The sequence below is a fragment of the Chaetomium strumarium genome (genome assembly GCF_033439665.1).
Source record: "Chaetomium strumarium strain CBS 333.67 chromosome Unknown B0T15scaffold_3, whole genome shotgun sequence".
Taxonomy (NCBI): Eukaryota; Fungi; Ascomycota; class Sordariomycetes; order Sordariales; family Chaetomiaceae; genus Chaetomium; species Chaetomium strumarium.
In genome coordinates this window covers 1864123-1878402 of record NW_026944431.1, presented here as the reverse complement: position 1 = coordinate 1878402, position 14280 = coordinate 1864123, and the positions used below count along the sequence as shown (strand labels likewise).

The 14280-nt window shown below is 55.4% G+C and overlaps 6 protein-coding genes across 6 annotated transcripts; 2 read left to right on the top strand and 4 right to left on the bottom strand.

Annotated features, from left to right (window-relative positions):
* Positions 1-1164: 1164 nt before the first annotated feature.
* B0T15DRAFT_528475 (WD40-repeat-containing domain protein) lies at positions 1165-2770 on the bottom strand. Its single transcript, XM_062869041.1, has 4 exons — positions 2612-2770; positions 2300-2549; positions 2147-2229; positions 1165-2079 (listed from the first exon to the last, which is right to left on the bottom strand). The coding sequence occupies exons 1-4, from the start codon at positions 2619-2621 to the stop codon at positions 1358-1360; spliced, it is 1065 nt and encodes a 354-aa protein (XP_062722654.1). The 5' UTR covers positions 2622-2770; the 3' UTR covers positions 1165-1357.
* A 287-nt stretch (positions 2771-3057) lies between these two features.
* On the top strand, positions 3058-4219 carry B0T15DRAFT_393761 (putative GTP binding protein; the record flags this gene model as incomplete). The annotated part of the gene is made up of 3 exons (XM_062864703.1): positions 3058-3121; positions 3176-3501; positions 3563-4219. 3 exons carry the CDS (start codon positions 3058-3060, stop codon positions 4217-4219), a joined length of 1047 nt encoding a protein of 348 aa, XP_062722653.1.
* Positions 4220-4234: 15 nt separating this feature from the next.
* B0T15DRAFT_395811 (Rpp14/Pop5 family-domain-containing protein) lies at positions 4235-4884 on the bottom strand (the record flags this gene model as incomplete). Its single annotated transcript, XM_062864800.1, has 2 exons — positions 4235-4596; positions 4671-4884. 2 exons carry the CDS (start codon positions 4882-4884, stop codon positions 4235-4237), a joined length of 576 nt encoding a protein of 191 aa, XP_062722652.1.
* An 885-nt stretch (positions 4885-5769) lies between these two features.
* On the top strand, positions 5770-7383 carry B0T15DRAFT_566519 (histidine acid phosphatase; the record flags this gene model as incomplete). Its single annotated transcript, XM_062870697.1, has 2 exons — positions 5770-5791; positions 5932-7383. 2 exons carry the CDS (start codon positions 5770-5772, stop codon positions 7302-7304), a joined length of 1395 nt encoding a protein of 464 aa, XP_062722651.1. The 3' UTR covers positions 7305-7383.
* Positions 7384-8995, bottom strand: B0T15DRAFT_528463 (uncharacterized protein). The gene is made up of 4 exons (XM_062869040.1): positions 8370-8995; positions 8194-8290; positions 8047-8082; positions 7384-7865 (listed from the first exon to the last, which is right to left on the bottom strand). Exons 1-4 carry the CDS (start codon positions 8690-8692, stop codon positions 7497-7499), a joined length of 825 nt encoding a protein of 274 aa, XP_062722650.1. The 5' UTR covers positions 8693-8995; the 3' UTR covers positions 7384-7496.
* Positions 8996-9217: 222 nt separating this feature from the next.
* Positions 9218-14142, bottom strand: B0T15DRAFT_573776 (uncharacterized protein). Its single transcript, XM_062870937.1, has 6 exons — positions 11641-14142; positions 10962-11205; positions 10738-10832; positions 10196-10257; positions 9978-10125; positions 9218-9806 (listed from the first exon to the last, which is right to left on the bottom strand). The coding sequence occupies exons 1-6, from the start codon at positions 13696-13698 to the stop codon at positions 9657-9659; spliced, it is 2757 nt and encodes a 918-aa protein (XP_062722649.1). The 5' UTR covers positions 13699-14142; the 3' UTR covers positions 9218-9656.
* Between the last annotated feature and the right edge of the window lie 138 nt (positions 14143-14280).

Here is a 14280-nt window from a genome sequence, read left to right as displayed (position 1 = left end):
GAGGAGCGTATGTATACGTTTTAGCCCGAAACGGAGTGTTTCTTTGCTGATTTGAGTTTCAAAAGCTCCTTCATCCAGCGCCGGTGCGCCCCCTTCACACGCCTCTGAGTGCGCGGACCCAGACATCCATGATGATGACGATGACGATATCATCGTTTTCTCCCAAAGGTCTCAGGATCGCCAACCCGTTCGGATAAAGCAAATGTCATACATAACCAGAGCTCTTCGACGGCGCCCGTTTCTCATGTTCGATAAGACGGAACCAAAAGGGTATAAGCAAGTGAAGGATAAGGCGCAACACATCAAGACCCCACAGAAATCCAGTTATCAGCCCGGTGATGGGTTTTCCGGTCCCGAAGCAAAACCGGACGGTTCGAATCTTCTGGCCAGGCACGGAAAGCTGTCTTTGATAGGTCCCCGTGTGGGAGTACTCGATCTCACGCAGTCAGAACAACTACCTACTAAGCCCAAACGAAAAGTTCGACGGGCGAACCTAAATGACAACTCTTTTGCGCCCGCCGTAAAGAAACAGGCTCGCCGTCCACTAGAGCCAAAGGACCCTAACCAGCAACAGCCACCGGGGAAGGGACCGTTGACACAGATGAAGACAACCAGCTCAGCTCTAGATGCAGCCACCAACAACCACAGGCAGGACAAGGACACTTCCGGAGTTTCGAGACACCAGCCAGGTCCCGAGGATAACTCCATTATGAAGAACGCTCACACGGGCAGCTCGCATCCCGATGGTGATACCACCATTATTGAGGTTGAGAGGAGCGACGACGGCCAAGGAAACTGCAGCAAATGTGTGGAGCGCCACGGCGTGCTAGCAGATGATGGGCCAGACAGTTGCGAGGCACATGTCTCCGACACTTCGCCGCCGCATCAAGTCAAAGTTGAGGCGAACTCAAGGTCTCCTGCGCCGTCGCTCCAGCGGCACGTCTCTACGGGTACAGGTGTGTTGCCGGAAAGGGTATTTCGAAGAGTCAATACACAGTAATGTGACTGGCTGGGGAGCACTGCATTGCTCTTTACTTGCTCTTGGACCGTTGCCGAACCGCGAAGTGGTGTGTCAGAGACTGCGAGCTGTTAGGTAGTTATATCAGGGCGACCAGGCGGCGTTGTTGTGAAGGGCTTGTGCTAGATTTAACACATCACTCTCATGATCTGTGCTTAGCTCGCCAGCCATACCGGCAAATGTGGCAGTCATCAACAATCTTATATGTATCAAAGATTCGACACGAAATTGGACAGACACAAATCAATGTGCAAGGTCTCCCACCCAACGCCAAGCCCGTGAGCCACTTTTTTATACCCATAGTACACCAGTACCCCAGACATATCACGACCCACCTACTCACTTTGACCCCTTCCCCTTGGCCTCCGTCTCGCCCAACTCGCGAATAAACAGCTTTGTCCTCCCCTCCCCACTATAATCCTCCATCCCTGTCTCAAATCCCGGACAGACTCCGATGGCCAGGTATTTCCCGTCCAGCGAGAAAGCCAGCGCGGCCACGCTGTCCGGGAACTTCTGATACTGCCTCATCCGCCTCTTAGCCTCGGCATCCCACAGAGCCACGGTCCCGTCCCCGCCACCTGAGGCAAAAGTGCCGTACACTGGGTGGAAGGCGAGCGCGTTCACGGGGTACACCACGTCACCACCGCCCTCTTCCTCGGGCGCCGCCTGCCGGTGGCACTTGAAGGCGTATTTCCGGGCCTGCGACTCGGCGCTATCTTCGAACCATTCCACCGCGACGCGGCCCTCGATGCTGGATGTCGCGTACCCTGCGTCGTTGGGCATGCTGGCCACGGCACGGGTAAGAAACTTGAGGGAGGATTCGCGTTGTTGCCACGGCTGGGGTGGCTGCGTTGGTTGGGAGGGAGAGGCCAAGGCCGCGGCGAGTGTGGGTAGGTCGTAGATGTGCACTAGCCGGGCTGTCATGGCGACGACTACTTTGCTTGGGCTCGCCGCTACGGCGTGGGGCTTGCCGGGAAGCGGGATGGTCATGGGTGGTTGGGAGGGATTGGCGGTGTTGTGGACGTGGAGCGTGCTGTCCCAGGAGGCCGAGATGAGGAGGGCTGGAGGAACGGGACGTCAGCTGTTTTGTGTGGTGAGCTGGAACACGCGGGGTTTTGGTATGCTTACAGTGCTCGGCGCTGTATACGACGCAGCGGACGGCTTCCGAGTGCTTGCTCATGACGGTTTGTTGCCCAGTTGACATGTCAATCCTGTTGTCGCAGACAAGATCAGCAAACTGACCCCCGGCTGTGGACGCGTATGTGGGAGGCGACAACGGACCTCTTCACTTGACGATCCAACCCCGCGGTGAATGCCTCGTCCGCACTGGAGCCAAAGCAGACATCTAACACGGGAGCGCGATGCTCGAAAGTCCCTAATAGATTTGCCTCCTCCGCGTCGTTTGAGATTTCGTAGAGGTACACGTTCTTATCCCATGACGAAACCAGCAATCGTCGCGCTTCTGAGCGCGGCGCAAATGCAAGGCTTGAGATGGCGTCTTTCGGCGCTTGGGCAACCTCGAACTGCGTCGCTACGCAGGTTTGTCAGCACCGAGAGAACCTGATACCGGCCAGCGAAGGATAGGATGCGTACCTGGTGCCATTATGGTGTCGATATCGCGTGGGACGAAGAGAACTCAGTGGAGATCAGCAAATGATGGAGGTAATAGCTTCTGCAAGCTAGAGGTCCTAATCAATGCATGGAGCTCGGGTAGCGTACGGATTACTCTTCTGTAACGCCAATAAACACAGGAGGATCAACAAGGGTCAGTTTCTGCCACCGTTCACCGCCGTAACTTTTGGCTTTTGAGACTTCCGCAGAGTCGCAGCTGCAGCCGGGCACCCATGGCAGCCGTGTGGGGCGCGGGGCAATGGGATAGGAGCTCAGCAGGGTTTCTTCCATCCAACCAAGCTTCCCAAGAGATGCTTCTCGACTCCAACTCGCCTCACAACTTGGACTATTTGTGACAGATCTTCAGCGAAGGCATCGATAGAATCTATCACAGATACTATTTACCTAGAAGCCTACCAACGTCAGATATGCCGTTCGGACAGCTCGTCTTGGGCAGTCCCGGCGCGGGGAAGAGCACCTATTGCGATGGCAGTAAGTACCTTTCATATTACTCATATACGGACTGCTAAGCTGATTGTCGGGAAGTGCACCAGTTTATGGGCGCTATAGGGCGGCAATGCTCAGTCGTCAACCTCGACCCCGCGAATGACCGTACGAGTTACCCGTGCGCCCTGGATATTCGAGACCTAGTCACGCTCGAGGAGATCATGTCGGACGAGCGTCTCGGACCCAACGGCGGGATTATCTATGCACTTCAAGACCTTGAGCACAACTTCGAATGGCTTGAGGAGGGGCTAAGGGAGCTGGGCGAGGATTATGTACTCTTTGACTGCCCGGGGCAGGTAGAGGTTTACACTCACCATACATCACTACGAAATATCATTTATAGGATACAGAAGCTGGGATACAGGGTATGTCTCCGCTCCCGACCATTGCGTCGATGCGCATGTTCTTCACTAACCACCATGCCAGCTCGTGGCAGTCCACCTGTCCGACTGCTTCTGCCTCACCCAGCCCTCCCTCTATATCTCCAACCTCCTCCTCGCCCTACGCGCCATGCTCCAGATGGACCTCCCGCACATCAACGTCCTGACCAAGATCGACAAAATCGCTTCATATGACCCGCTCCCGTTCAACCTCGATTTCTACACCGAGGTCCAAGACCTGTCCCATCTCATCCCGTCTCTCGAGGCCGAGGCGCCGGCGTTGCGAAGTGAGAGGTTTTCGAGACTGAACCAGGCTATTGTCGACCTCGTGGACCGGTTCGGGCTGGTCAGTTTTGAGGTGCTGGCGGTGGAGAACAAGAAGAGTATGATGCACCTCTTGCGCGTGATCGATCGGGCGGGAGGATATGTGTTTGGCGGAGCCGAGGGCAGTAATGATACCATCTGGCAGGTAGCGATGCGGAACGAATCGTCGTTGCTGGATGTCCAGGATATTCAGGAGCGATGGGTCGACAACAAGGAGTTCTACGACGAACTCGAGAGAAAGGAGGAGGAGGAGCAGGAGAAGCTCCGGAAGGCGCAGGCAGAGGCAGCTACCGCGGCCTCGGGTGGAGACGTCCCAGAGGTTTCGTCGCAGCCGCCAGTTGCTGATAGCGGTATACGGGTGGTGCGCAAAAAGAAGTGAAACGCAATCGCCCCATCATCCGTCATCAGACATGATCACGTCGTCCCCAGCCTCTGACACCGGTGGGTTGGGGGCATCCAGCACCGCGAAACTTCGAACCTGGTTATCGCTCCGCAGGAGAGCGCCCAATGCATTCGAGGAGCTCTTGCCGGCCATCTCGTCCTTGGCGGCGAGTACGAGCAGCTTGGCGCGCCGCACGGCTTCCTCCTCGACCTTGCGGATGGTGCCGCTGACGCGCACGACGCGGAAGGCGCATGGCCGGCCGTCTCTAACTGGAACGCGGTCCATGAAAGAGAGCGCGGCCCAGACGAGGCGATAGTGAGCGCGAGAGACCCGGAGAATCAAAGTCGACGTTGCTGGGGAGAGGTATTTTACTGCTCGTGTGGTTAGCATGCTTTGTGTCTAGCGAAGCGTAGAAGCGCGAATGAGAAAGTCGTTTTTTCGACCTGACCTTGAAGACTCTTGTCGATGGCGCCTAAACCACAGTCGCCGAAGAGCGCGGACACCTCGCTGCGAATGGCCTTGAGCAAGTGCTGGGGTCTCAGCTCGCTGCTAGTGGGTTGATTGTATAAGAGCAAATCTGGCACGGCCCCCTTCGCTTGACCCGGCGGGACATCGCTGTAAATTATGTTCACGAGGAGGTAGCGGTCCTTAAGGCGCACCATGATGAGCTCGTACCAGTGTGTGTTTTCAGGTTGTCGGTGGTTTATTACGGAGTAGTGTATACTTCATGATTTCCATCATTGGCTTCAGACTATCAGGACCCACCCGTGACTACCATTGGCTTTATCGATAAAGTACGTTAGTGGGTGTTACGGATAACTTACACCTCCTGGGGGTCTTGTTGTATCCGTCTTCCTAGTGCCTAAGGTACTACAGAGTAGGTAGTTACCATGGGGCATTGTATCCATCATCCTGTTCTCTCTGGTTCTCTCCTTGTCTTTTCACCTCCTACCCCTTCACCTTAACATAGTAATACCAATCGCCCCTCTAGTCGAGACGAGTGTCACACTGAGGCATTCAGTGGAATAATAAGGAGGGTGTTCATGCGTTCTAATCGTCGGGACATCCGGTACCACTAGTGTTCTAACGAAATTTCATCGGGCTTGTGTACGGACGTATGTGAAATGCCTATAGAACGGGTGTAATAACGTCAAGTCTGACAACACCCGCTTGACTTGGTGTAGGCGCAGATTTAGAGGAAGCCTCCCTCCGTGCCTCCCCTGTCCTCAAGAATCAATTTAATTGGCAGCGGTTTATGTCAACAATGCCTTGAGTTGGCATCCTGTGCCAGGCACCACACAAGGCTACCTACTGTATTGTACAAGAACGAAATCCTAAATCAGGACGTGCCTGAACGATGCGCTCCATTCCGTGTGGGGATGGCAAGCTTCGTGGGGCTCCCGCGTGGCTCCTTGGCCGCAAAAGCTTGCCCAAGGCTTAAACCAATGACGACAGCGCCAAGCTTGGCAAACCATAACACTGAAAGCTACCTGGCTCTGACCGGTGATCGCTCTTAACATCTGGTTTATAACGACGTAATGTTGGCCATGGTTCAGGAACAGGGCCCGAGTCGAAACTACAAAATGCCTTCCTCATCGCTCTCACCGGTAGAGGCCTCTGACTTCTTGCCCCTCCACGCCCAAAGAAGCTCACCGACGACGTTTGCGTCTGCTGCCCCCCTCCCACCGACAATATGCGCGCCGTACAAGTCTCAAGATTCCTGCCCTTTGCGCAGTTCGCTTCGGGAAAGACACTATACTCCACCTACTCCTTCAACCCGCTGGAGCACCTGGGCGGTGTAGCGCCGTACTTCGAGCCTCAAGATCCGCCGACCGACCCCGCGCCACCGCAGGGCTGCACTCCTTCTCGCGTCGCGTATCTGAACCGCCATGCAGCTATTTACGCCAATGACTACGACTATGACGAGTACATTGGGCCCTTTGTTGAGAAGCTGGAAAACAACACAGCGATCGACTGGTCCAAAATACCGTCACTCAACTTCCTTGCGGACTGGACTGCTCCGTTCTCCGAAGCAGAAGCAGAATTGTTGACTCAGGTCGGCAAGCTCGAGGCGACCCAACTGGGCGTCAGCCTCGACCTTCGTTACCCGCAACTCCGCCCGCCGTCCAAAGTCTGGACCTCTTCCGCAGAGAGGACCTACAAGTCGGCACGGTCGTTTGTGCGAGGACTGGAGACGGACGACAACCAGATCAATGTCGTCAGCATATACGAGTCCAAGGAGGCCGGCGCTGATAGCCTGACCCCTTATAAAAGCTGTCCGGCATACTCATCTTCTGCCGGCAGCGACCAGTCCTCTGTCTACAAGGAGAGGTTCACGAAGCCTATCATGGCTCGCCTCAACGCTCTGGCACCTGGATTCAACTTCACCTCGGATGACATCTATGGCATGATGGAGCTGTGTGGATACGAGACCGTCGTCCGCGGCAAGTCGCCATTCTGCGACCTCGATCTGTTCTCGCCCAATGACTGGCTAGCCTGGGAGTACTCGGAGGACATCCGGTACCACTACAACGTTGGGTATGGCAACCAGGTGTCGGGGCCGGTCGGGCTTCCCTGGTTTAACGCTACCGCCCACATCCTGATGACCGACACGGCTGCTGAGGACATGTACGTGAGCTTCACCCACCGTGAGCTGCCTCCGATGGTGCTCGTCGCTATGGGTCTGTTCAACAACTCGGATATCGGTGGTACAGAGACAACCATCAACGACACGATGCCGCTGGATCGCATCAACTACCGACGCGCCTGGAAGAGCTCCCACGTCCTGCCATTCATGAGCAACATCGCCATCGAGCGTCTGAACTGCACGGGGAGCTACGGGTACGATAACGGCGATTACTATCGAGTCCTCGTCAACAGTGCGTCGCAAGAGCTGCCGGGTTGCGGAGACGGACCGGGAAACAGCTGCTCCAAGAACGGGTTTGCGAAGTATGTCCAAGAACGAGTAGCAATGTTTGATGGCTTTTCGGAGAAGTGTGGTGTTAGTTACAAGAACACCACGGATGTATTGTCCATCTACAGCGACCCCAGCGTCGGAAATGGTACGGTGGTTGGCAAATGAACGATAAGCTATTTAATGTAATGTTTTATAAGAGAACAGGGTATTTAGCAACCAAGAGGCCAACACTCGTCAGAGAAAGTAGGCCAGAGATCTGGACGTGCATTGCTGGTGGCTGTCTACACCTAGTTCCAATATTCCCGCTTACAGAAATGGGTATCAATGTCTATTGAGATATCTGCCTTGTAGTTGAAATCATTTCCCCCCCTCTGTCCCTAAATCCAGTACGTCTTCATTCTTCACGTGTCCCTCAAGGACCCTGTCCGTTTGTTCTCCTCCGCCTGACCGAACCGTGCTGAGCCCGTCCGTGGATGGGGAAACCGGCACAGCTCTCTCAGTACTGAGCTCATCCTCTTTCATCGAGACAGCCTCGTCCTTTTTCCCGACAATCACATTCCCTGCCACAAGCATGGCCGCGCCAAGCCACCATAGCGGTGGGAGCGCTTCAGAGAAGATGACGAAGCCGAGGATGGCAGTGATGACAAAGTTGGACGAAGTGTTCATGATAGAGACTTGGGTCGTCGAATGGCCGCGGGCAAGGGCGGTTGTGAAAAGTGTCCACATCTGGAGGCGAAGGTTAGACAATCCTGAACTAAGGCGGAGAGATCGGGGAGAGGGACTAGACGGCAGCTACTAGTACATGCTAGCTTTATACAGTCCTATGAAATGGCCGCAGTTCAATGCCGCCCCGATGCAGCGTCGAATTGCAATTCAAATACTGTACGGAGGGAAGTAAAGAACTTACTACACCATTGAATGCAAGGTTCAATCCGAAAAATGTCTGGTTCAGGTGTTAATTCCAGGTATGATCATGTGTAGTAGAACCCACAACCGGGGTGAGACATCGTCTCAACACATTGTCATATGCAAAGGACCGGAATGAAAGACTTACACCTCGGACAACAAGTTCAATAATATTCTCAATACTTTCAAGGTCCAACATGCGAGCAATCGCCAGCGAGAATCCCGCTGTGAGCTCCGTTGTCGTGCTGTGTAGATAGGTCGGAAGGGAACCCCCTAATTAGCCTCAAGCTCAACATCACGGTTGACCATGATGCACAGACTCACAGCTTGGCGAATACACCATTGAAAGCAGCACATGCTCCGCTGGCCAAGGCAAATACAATCCACTGGTTCCTCTTCGTCCAGGTCGAACTTGCTGGCGACACCTCGGCATCCTCGGCAGACGGGCCGCCTAGTAACGGCCGTTCTTCATCTGGCAAACTCATTGTGTTGGCCTGCTTTTCACCCTCGGCTGACCCGGGAGTTTTCCGGTTGACGATGTTTGGAGGCGAAGGGACGGCGGAAGCGGAAGCGGTGATTACACCCTCCGACCTGGTAGTGGCTGTTGGCGCCTCAGATTGGCGCTTGCGCGGCCGAAGCGTTGGCATCTGTTGTTTGAGGACTGAGTTCCCGTACGGAATTTATGACGTTTGGCCGAGTAGTAAGCACAAGCTGCACGGCAGGTTGGCCGGGTTCGGGCCAAGGGGCTTTGTTGAGGCTTTGAATTGAACGGGACGTTGATTGCCAACGGGAACATCCGAAGCGCAAACCAATGACAGAACTGCGGGTAGCGATGCAATCGAAGTCAGGCGTTGAACTCCGGAAGCGGTCCGTTCTTACTATCCGTATATGTATCACATCAACCTCAGGCTGTCTGCAATCTCGCAGCCTGTTGAAACAAGTGATATCCCTATTTCGCTGTAATGGTTAAGGCTCGTGCATTTATACCCTGAACACTGTGTAAATACGTATTTACACGAGAGCCCCGCGTAATGATAGGATGTATTGTACATTACAATACACTATAACTACGGTAAGTAACTGTACCTGGGGTAAGCCTTTCATGACGGTCTAATTGTTCATGTGCATGAGAACATCAACAACACTCAAGACGTAAGGCATGAACTTGTACATACAAAATCCACTTATGGCTTTCGCATTGTAGATAATGATGACCATGACGTGACTAGTGATGCTGTCTGAATCAGGGCCACTTGTCTCGTTATATCACAGAGTCGGAAGCTAGCCAACCAAGACCGGCCATGATGATGGCCAACAAGCACTTGCCTCAAGGTTCTTTAGGAATTCTCATCTGTTGATAATTCACAATCATAAGTGAGTCCCTGTAGTGTCACCTTCTTCTCAGGAATCCATCAGAGCTCCCAGAACGCCGTCCCGCTCCCATGACCAATGCCAACGCCTGACCCAGAAACCGATATTTCGAGATAGAAGGTAGCGCATGGTTGATGACAATCTCACGGAATTCCGTTAACCAAGTGATAACGCAACCGAAGTGATGACTGCCCTCTCCACATCCCCTTCGCCAGTATGCTCGGACACACGGATAAGTGTCTATTTGTCCTCTGTTCGCTTCGCGCTACAGCTGACGATCTTAACCTTGTCGGCTTGTACGGCCTGGCCGCCATTGTCGAGCTTGAACGAGACGTTGCGGATCAAGAAGGTCCAGACCTCATCGCAGAACCGATAAGTGTCGAGCGAGCCCTGTTTGCAGACCTGGTTTTAGCCTTGCCCATTGATCTTCGACTCATGTCGTCCGCCCAGAACAACGCCATGTAAGTGTAGCACTGGATCCAGTGTGAAGTCCCCCACGTCGCCGGTTTATCCATCGCCCTGCCTAGCCGCATCCCAGATATTGCAAATGGGAGCAATCACCTTAAATGTCAACCGGGCCTTGACCTTTTCCTGCAAAGTCTCGGCAATGATGCGGTCGAACTGGGTGAGAACCTTCATCGCGAGCTGGGGGTCGATGCGCTCATCGCCAATGAGCTCGTCCAGGGCATCGGTCAGGGAGACACCGAGGCTGTGTGGACAAAGGTTAATTGGAAGAGCGGCAGGCAGGGGAGCGCAAACTCTTAAAAGTTCCGATTTACCTCCCATGACGATACAGATCGTAGAAATTCGTCGATGCGGACGCCATACTTCTCGTCTGGTTCTTTGCAGCGTCAGTTGTATGTAAGTTGTATGTAAGAAGGGCGAGTGAAGCAGTGTTGTTGCCGCTCGGCGGGTCCGCGGAAGCCTCGGTCACGTGACTGTGGGCTCGCAACGGCCTTGGCAGTTGGCGGCACTGTCTAAACTCAAGTAATGGGAGGTTGGGAACATCCATTCAACGTAGCTTGAGACAACGAAACACACGGATTACGCCGAGCACCTGGTTGACAACTGCGCAGATTCCGGCAAGATGAGTTTGAAATACGGAGTCAGCGGGATAAGTTCTACCCTAGCCATAGTGGGAGCTTGTGAGTTGCATTTCCGAAGGGCAAGCCGTAGTATTCATTTGAGTCGCTCGGAGCTAACAGGAGGTCTCTTCGCCAGACATGCTCTTCACCGGCAGCGGTGAATCCTTCAATGTATGACGGTTTCCGAGCGATCCCACGATATCAACACGACGTGCAGCCATGCTTACTCGACAAACCTCTAGGTCGGCGCCTTCCTCGAATCCGTCTCGCCATACGCTTGGGCAGACCTGGGCATTGCGATGTGTATAGGGCTTTCGGTGGTTGGGGCGGCCTGGTATGGCTCATTACCTTTCCGCTGTCTCGAGTTCTGATAGTAACTTGACGTTCGAACTGATAGGGGTATCTTCATCACCGGGTCATCCATTCTCGGTGGGGGCGTCAAGGCTCCGCGGATCCGCACCAAGAACCTGATCTCCATCATCTTCTGCGAGGTCGTCGCCATCTACGGCGTCATCATGGCCATCGTGTTCTCGGCCAAGCTGAATGCGGTGCAGGGCGAGGCCGCATATTCGGGTGACAGCTACTACACCGGTTACGCGCTCTTCTGGGGCGGCATCACCGTGGGCATGTGCAACCTGATATGTGGCGTTGCTGTCGGTATCAACGGGAGTGGCGCCGCGCTGGCGGACGCTGCCGATCCTACGCTGTATGTTTCTCTCCAGTCCCGTGGTTCGTCAACGAACAGCGTAACTGACACAACTGGACAGCTTCGTCAAGATGCTGGTTATTGAGATCTTCAGCTCGATCCTGGGCCTATTCGGTCTCATCATGGGCCTGCTCGTGTCTAACAAGGCAACCGACTTTGGCGCTGGGCAAACCTCCGCCCTCCGCATTTAGACCAGCCCACGTATCTTCGGCATTGTCAGGGTTTCAGACGCGGCGACAACCTTGTCTGTGTAGCTTCCATCAACGGCGTTTAGGAGAAAGGACAGGGACAGTCAATGGGCATGGGCAACATCATATTTTGGAGAAGGTCTAGAAGCTCAAGTGTACAGAAGAGGTTTGTCAGGTCGTATGTCATTTGGCTTATATTTTTGTCATCTCACACTGCATTTCTCGCTTTCACGGCTTGATCACACCTCGGTCCGTAGGTTCCCCATGAGCAGTGCCTCGACCTTGGCCCCCTTGCGCAGGGGCTCCGGCCCACTGGGCATGCAGAGAAGTGCGTTGGCCCCTTTCAGGCTGCCGACACGCGAGCTTCTTTGGCCCCCCGTACTGGTGGCGGACAGCACACCATCGTTGCCAACCGAAACAATTGCCCGGTGGTATTCAGGCCGCGCCTTGTCCAGCGGGAAGTCGTGGGCCAGGACTACGGGCACTTGCGGCAACCGTGGCGGAGAGATACCCGACATCTGGTACAAAGATGGCAGCACAAACAGGTGGAAGGTCACGAGGGCCGAGGCTGGGTTGCCGGGCAGCGAGAAGATCACCTTCGAAACCCTCTCGCCCGCGTTATTCTTCACAGGCACGGTGGCGAACGTCGTCGGCTTCCCAGGCTTCATGGCCACGCGCCCAAAATGGATCGTCCCGCCCAGGGACCGCTCAATGGTGGGCTTCAACAAGTCCAGCTCGCCCATGGACACGCCGCCCGTGGTGATGACGAGATCAACTTGGCGCAGCGCATCCCGCAAGATCTCCTCCAGGGTCCCCACCTTATCCCTCGCAATGCCCAGATCGACAACCTCATAGCCCCATTCCCGTGCCGCGGCGATTAATGTCGGCCGATTCGTATCCCGCACCTCTCCCAACCTCAACCCGCCGGGCCGGTCATGCTCCACAATCTCATCCCCCGTCGACAGCACGCCCACCACCGGCCGCCGGTACACTTGTACCTCGCCGACCCCCACGGACGCCATCAGCCCGATTTCCCCGCCGGCCGACGAGACTTGTTCCCCCTTCCCCAAAATCAACGCGCCCTTCTGGACATCACTCCCCACCTCCCTCACGTTCTCCCCCTCTTTGACCCCCTCTGCTAGGATCTCGACCTCTTTCTCCTCCTGCCCATCCTCCGTCTGCGAGATTAGCACGGTATCCTCCACCATGATCACCGACGTCGCACCGGGCGGGAGCGGCGCGCCCGTCGTGATGCGCGCTATCTCCCCTTCCTTCAGCACAGTCTCCTCTTCACTGGAGCTCGGAGAGGCATGTGACACGGCGACCACGGGATACACCCCGCGCATGTTGCCTCCGGGTGGCACGACGACGGCGTAGCCGTCCACGATGCTTGCGCGGAAAGCCGGGACGTCCTCTGCCGCGCGGACGTCTTGAGCGAGGACGGTGCCCGTGAGCGCCGAGTCTACTTTGGCGGTTGTGGTGGTGGGGCCCGGGGTGTGTTGCTCGATGAGGGCGAGGGCATCCGAAACAGAGAGCATGGGATAGGGTGACTCCCGGTGGCGGCGGCTGGGCCCGAGCGACGGATCGTTCGACTTGGGGTTGGATGCCGGGTTTGTGTGTCGGACGAGAGTGCCGCGGCCGTGGCCGTGTCCGTGGGTGTGAGAATGGGAGTGTGTGTGGGAGTGGGAGTGGGCATGGGCATGGTAGTTGCTGTGCTCGTGTCCGTGTTCTGGGTGGTGATGGGCGCTGCCGGGGCCTACACCCGCTTCCTGCTCTAGTTTCTTCACACCGCCAGCGTGGAGGGATCTGGAGTCGGCGCCGGCGGCTTGTAGACAGGCGTGAGGCAGCGTCTTGATGATGGCTTTCAAGTTCTCCACGGCTCCTTTAGGCGATCCGGGCACCGTGAGGATGACTGTCTGGTTTCTGGTGCCCGCCACGGGACGAGACATCATGGCAAAAGGTGTGACGGCAAGTGAGCTAGCAAGCATGGCATGGACGAGGCCCGGTGCCTGCCTGTGAAGGAGGACTGAGACGGCTTCGGGGGTGTTGTCTGCGACCGCGAAACCAGTGCCGCCGGTGGTGACGACAAGGCTCACGGGGTCTGCGGCGTCTGTCCAGAGCATGATCTGCCGCTGGATTTGGGTGGTGACGTCGCCTACAATCTTAGCCTCGACCACGTCCCACCGACCGTCGCCGTCCTGCTCGAAGACATTTCGGAGCGCGGCTTCGGCAGCGTCAGTGGACGGGTCCTTCGCGGCTGTTGTCGAAACGACCAGAATCGCCGCCTTGAGAGGCGCCGGCATTGCGGAAGAGCTATTTGGGATTATCTCTTGGAGTTCTCGAGTGATGGTACAGTGTAGCTGGGATGCTTTCCATGCGAACCGTTTGCACGAGCTTATCGGGGATTGATTATCGTTGAAGCTCCCGCGGGGAAGCTACCCCCACGCCCCGCCCTTGAACTTCTAGCACAGTCCGGGGACCCACTCCGCCCGACCGTTGTACTAGCTATTACTAGTAGTAATACCTAAGGTAGCTACTTACTACTAGTAGTACCTACTTGTACTAGTACGTAGAGACTATCAAGCGTAGCTCAGCAGGAAACACCGCGCATGCAACCGACAATCTTCCTGCAAGCAGCCCCTGGATTCTCCTATGACGCTGGCTGTCGTGGAGTAACGCGGGCGAGGGCGGAGCTGACGCGAAGGCAAGACTATCCGAGGTGCAAGACACTCGGCGTAATAACCAACCACCGACTTTGGATAATGCTCGTTCTCTTCACATAACTATATGACCAGGACAGCAGTGCTCAAGATGGACTCCCAGATTACGTAAAGAGGGTACGAGTCATAACCTATTGAGATAACTTATAGTATTACCTATTATCT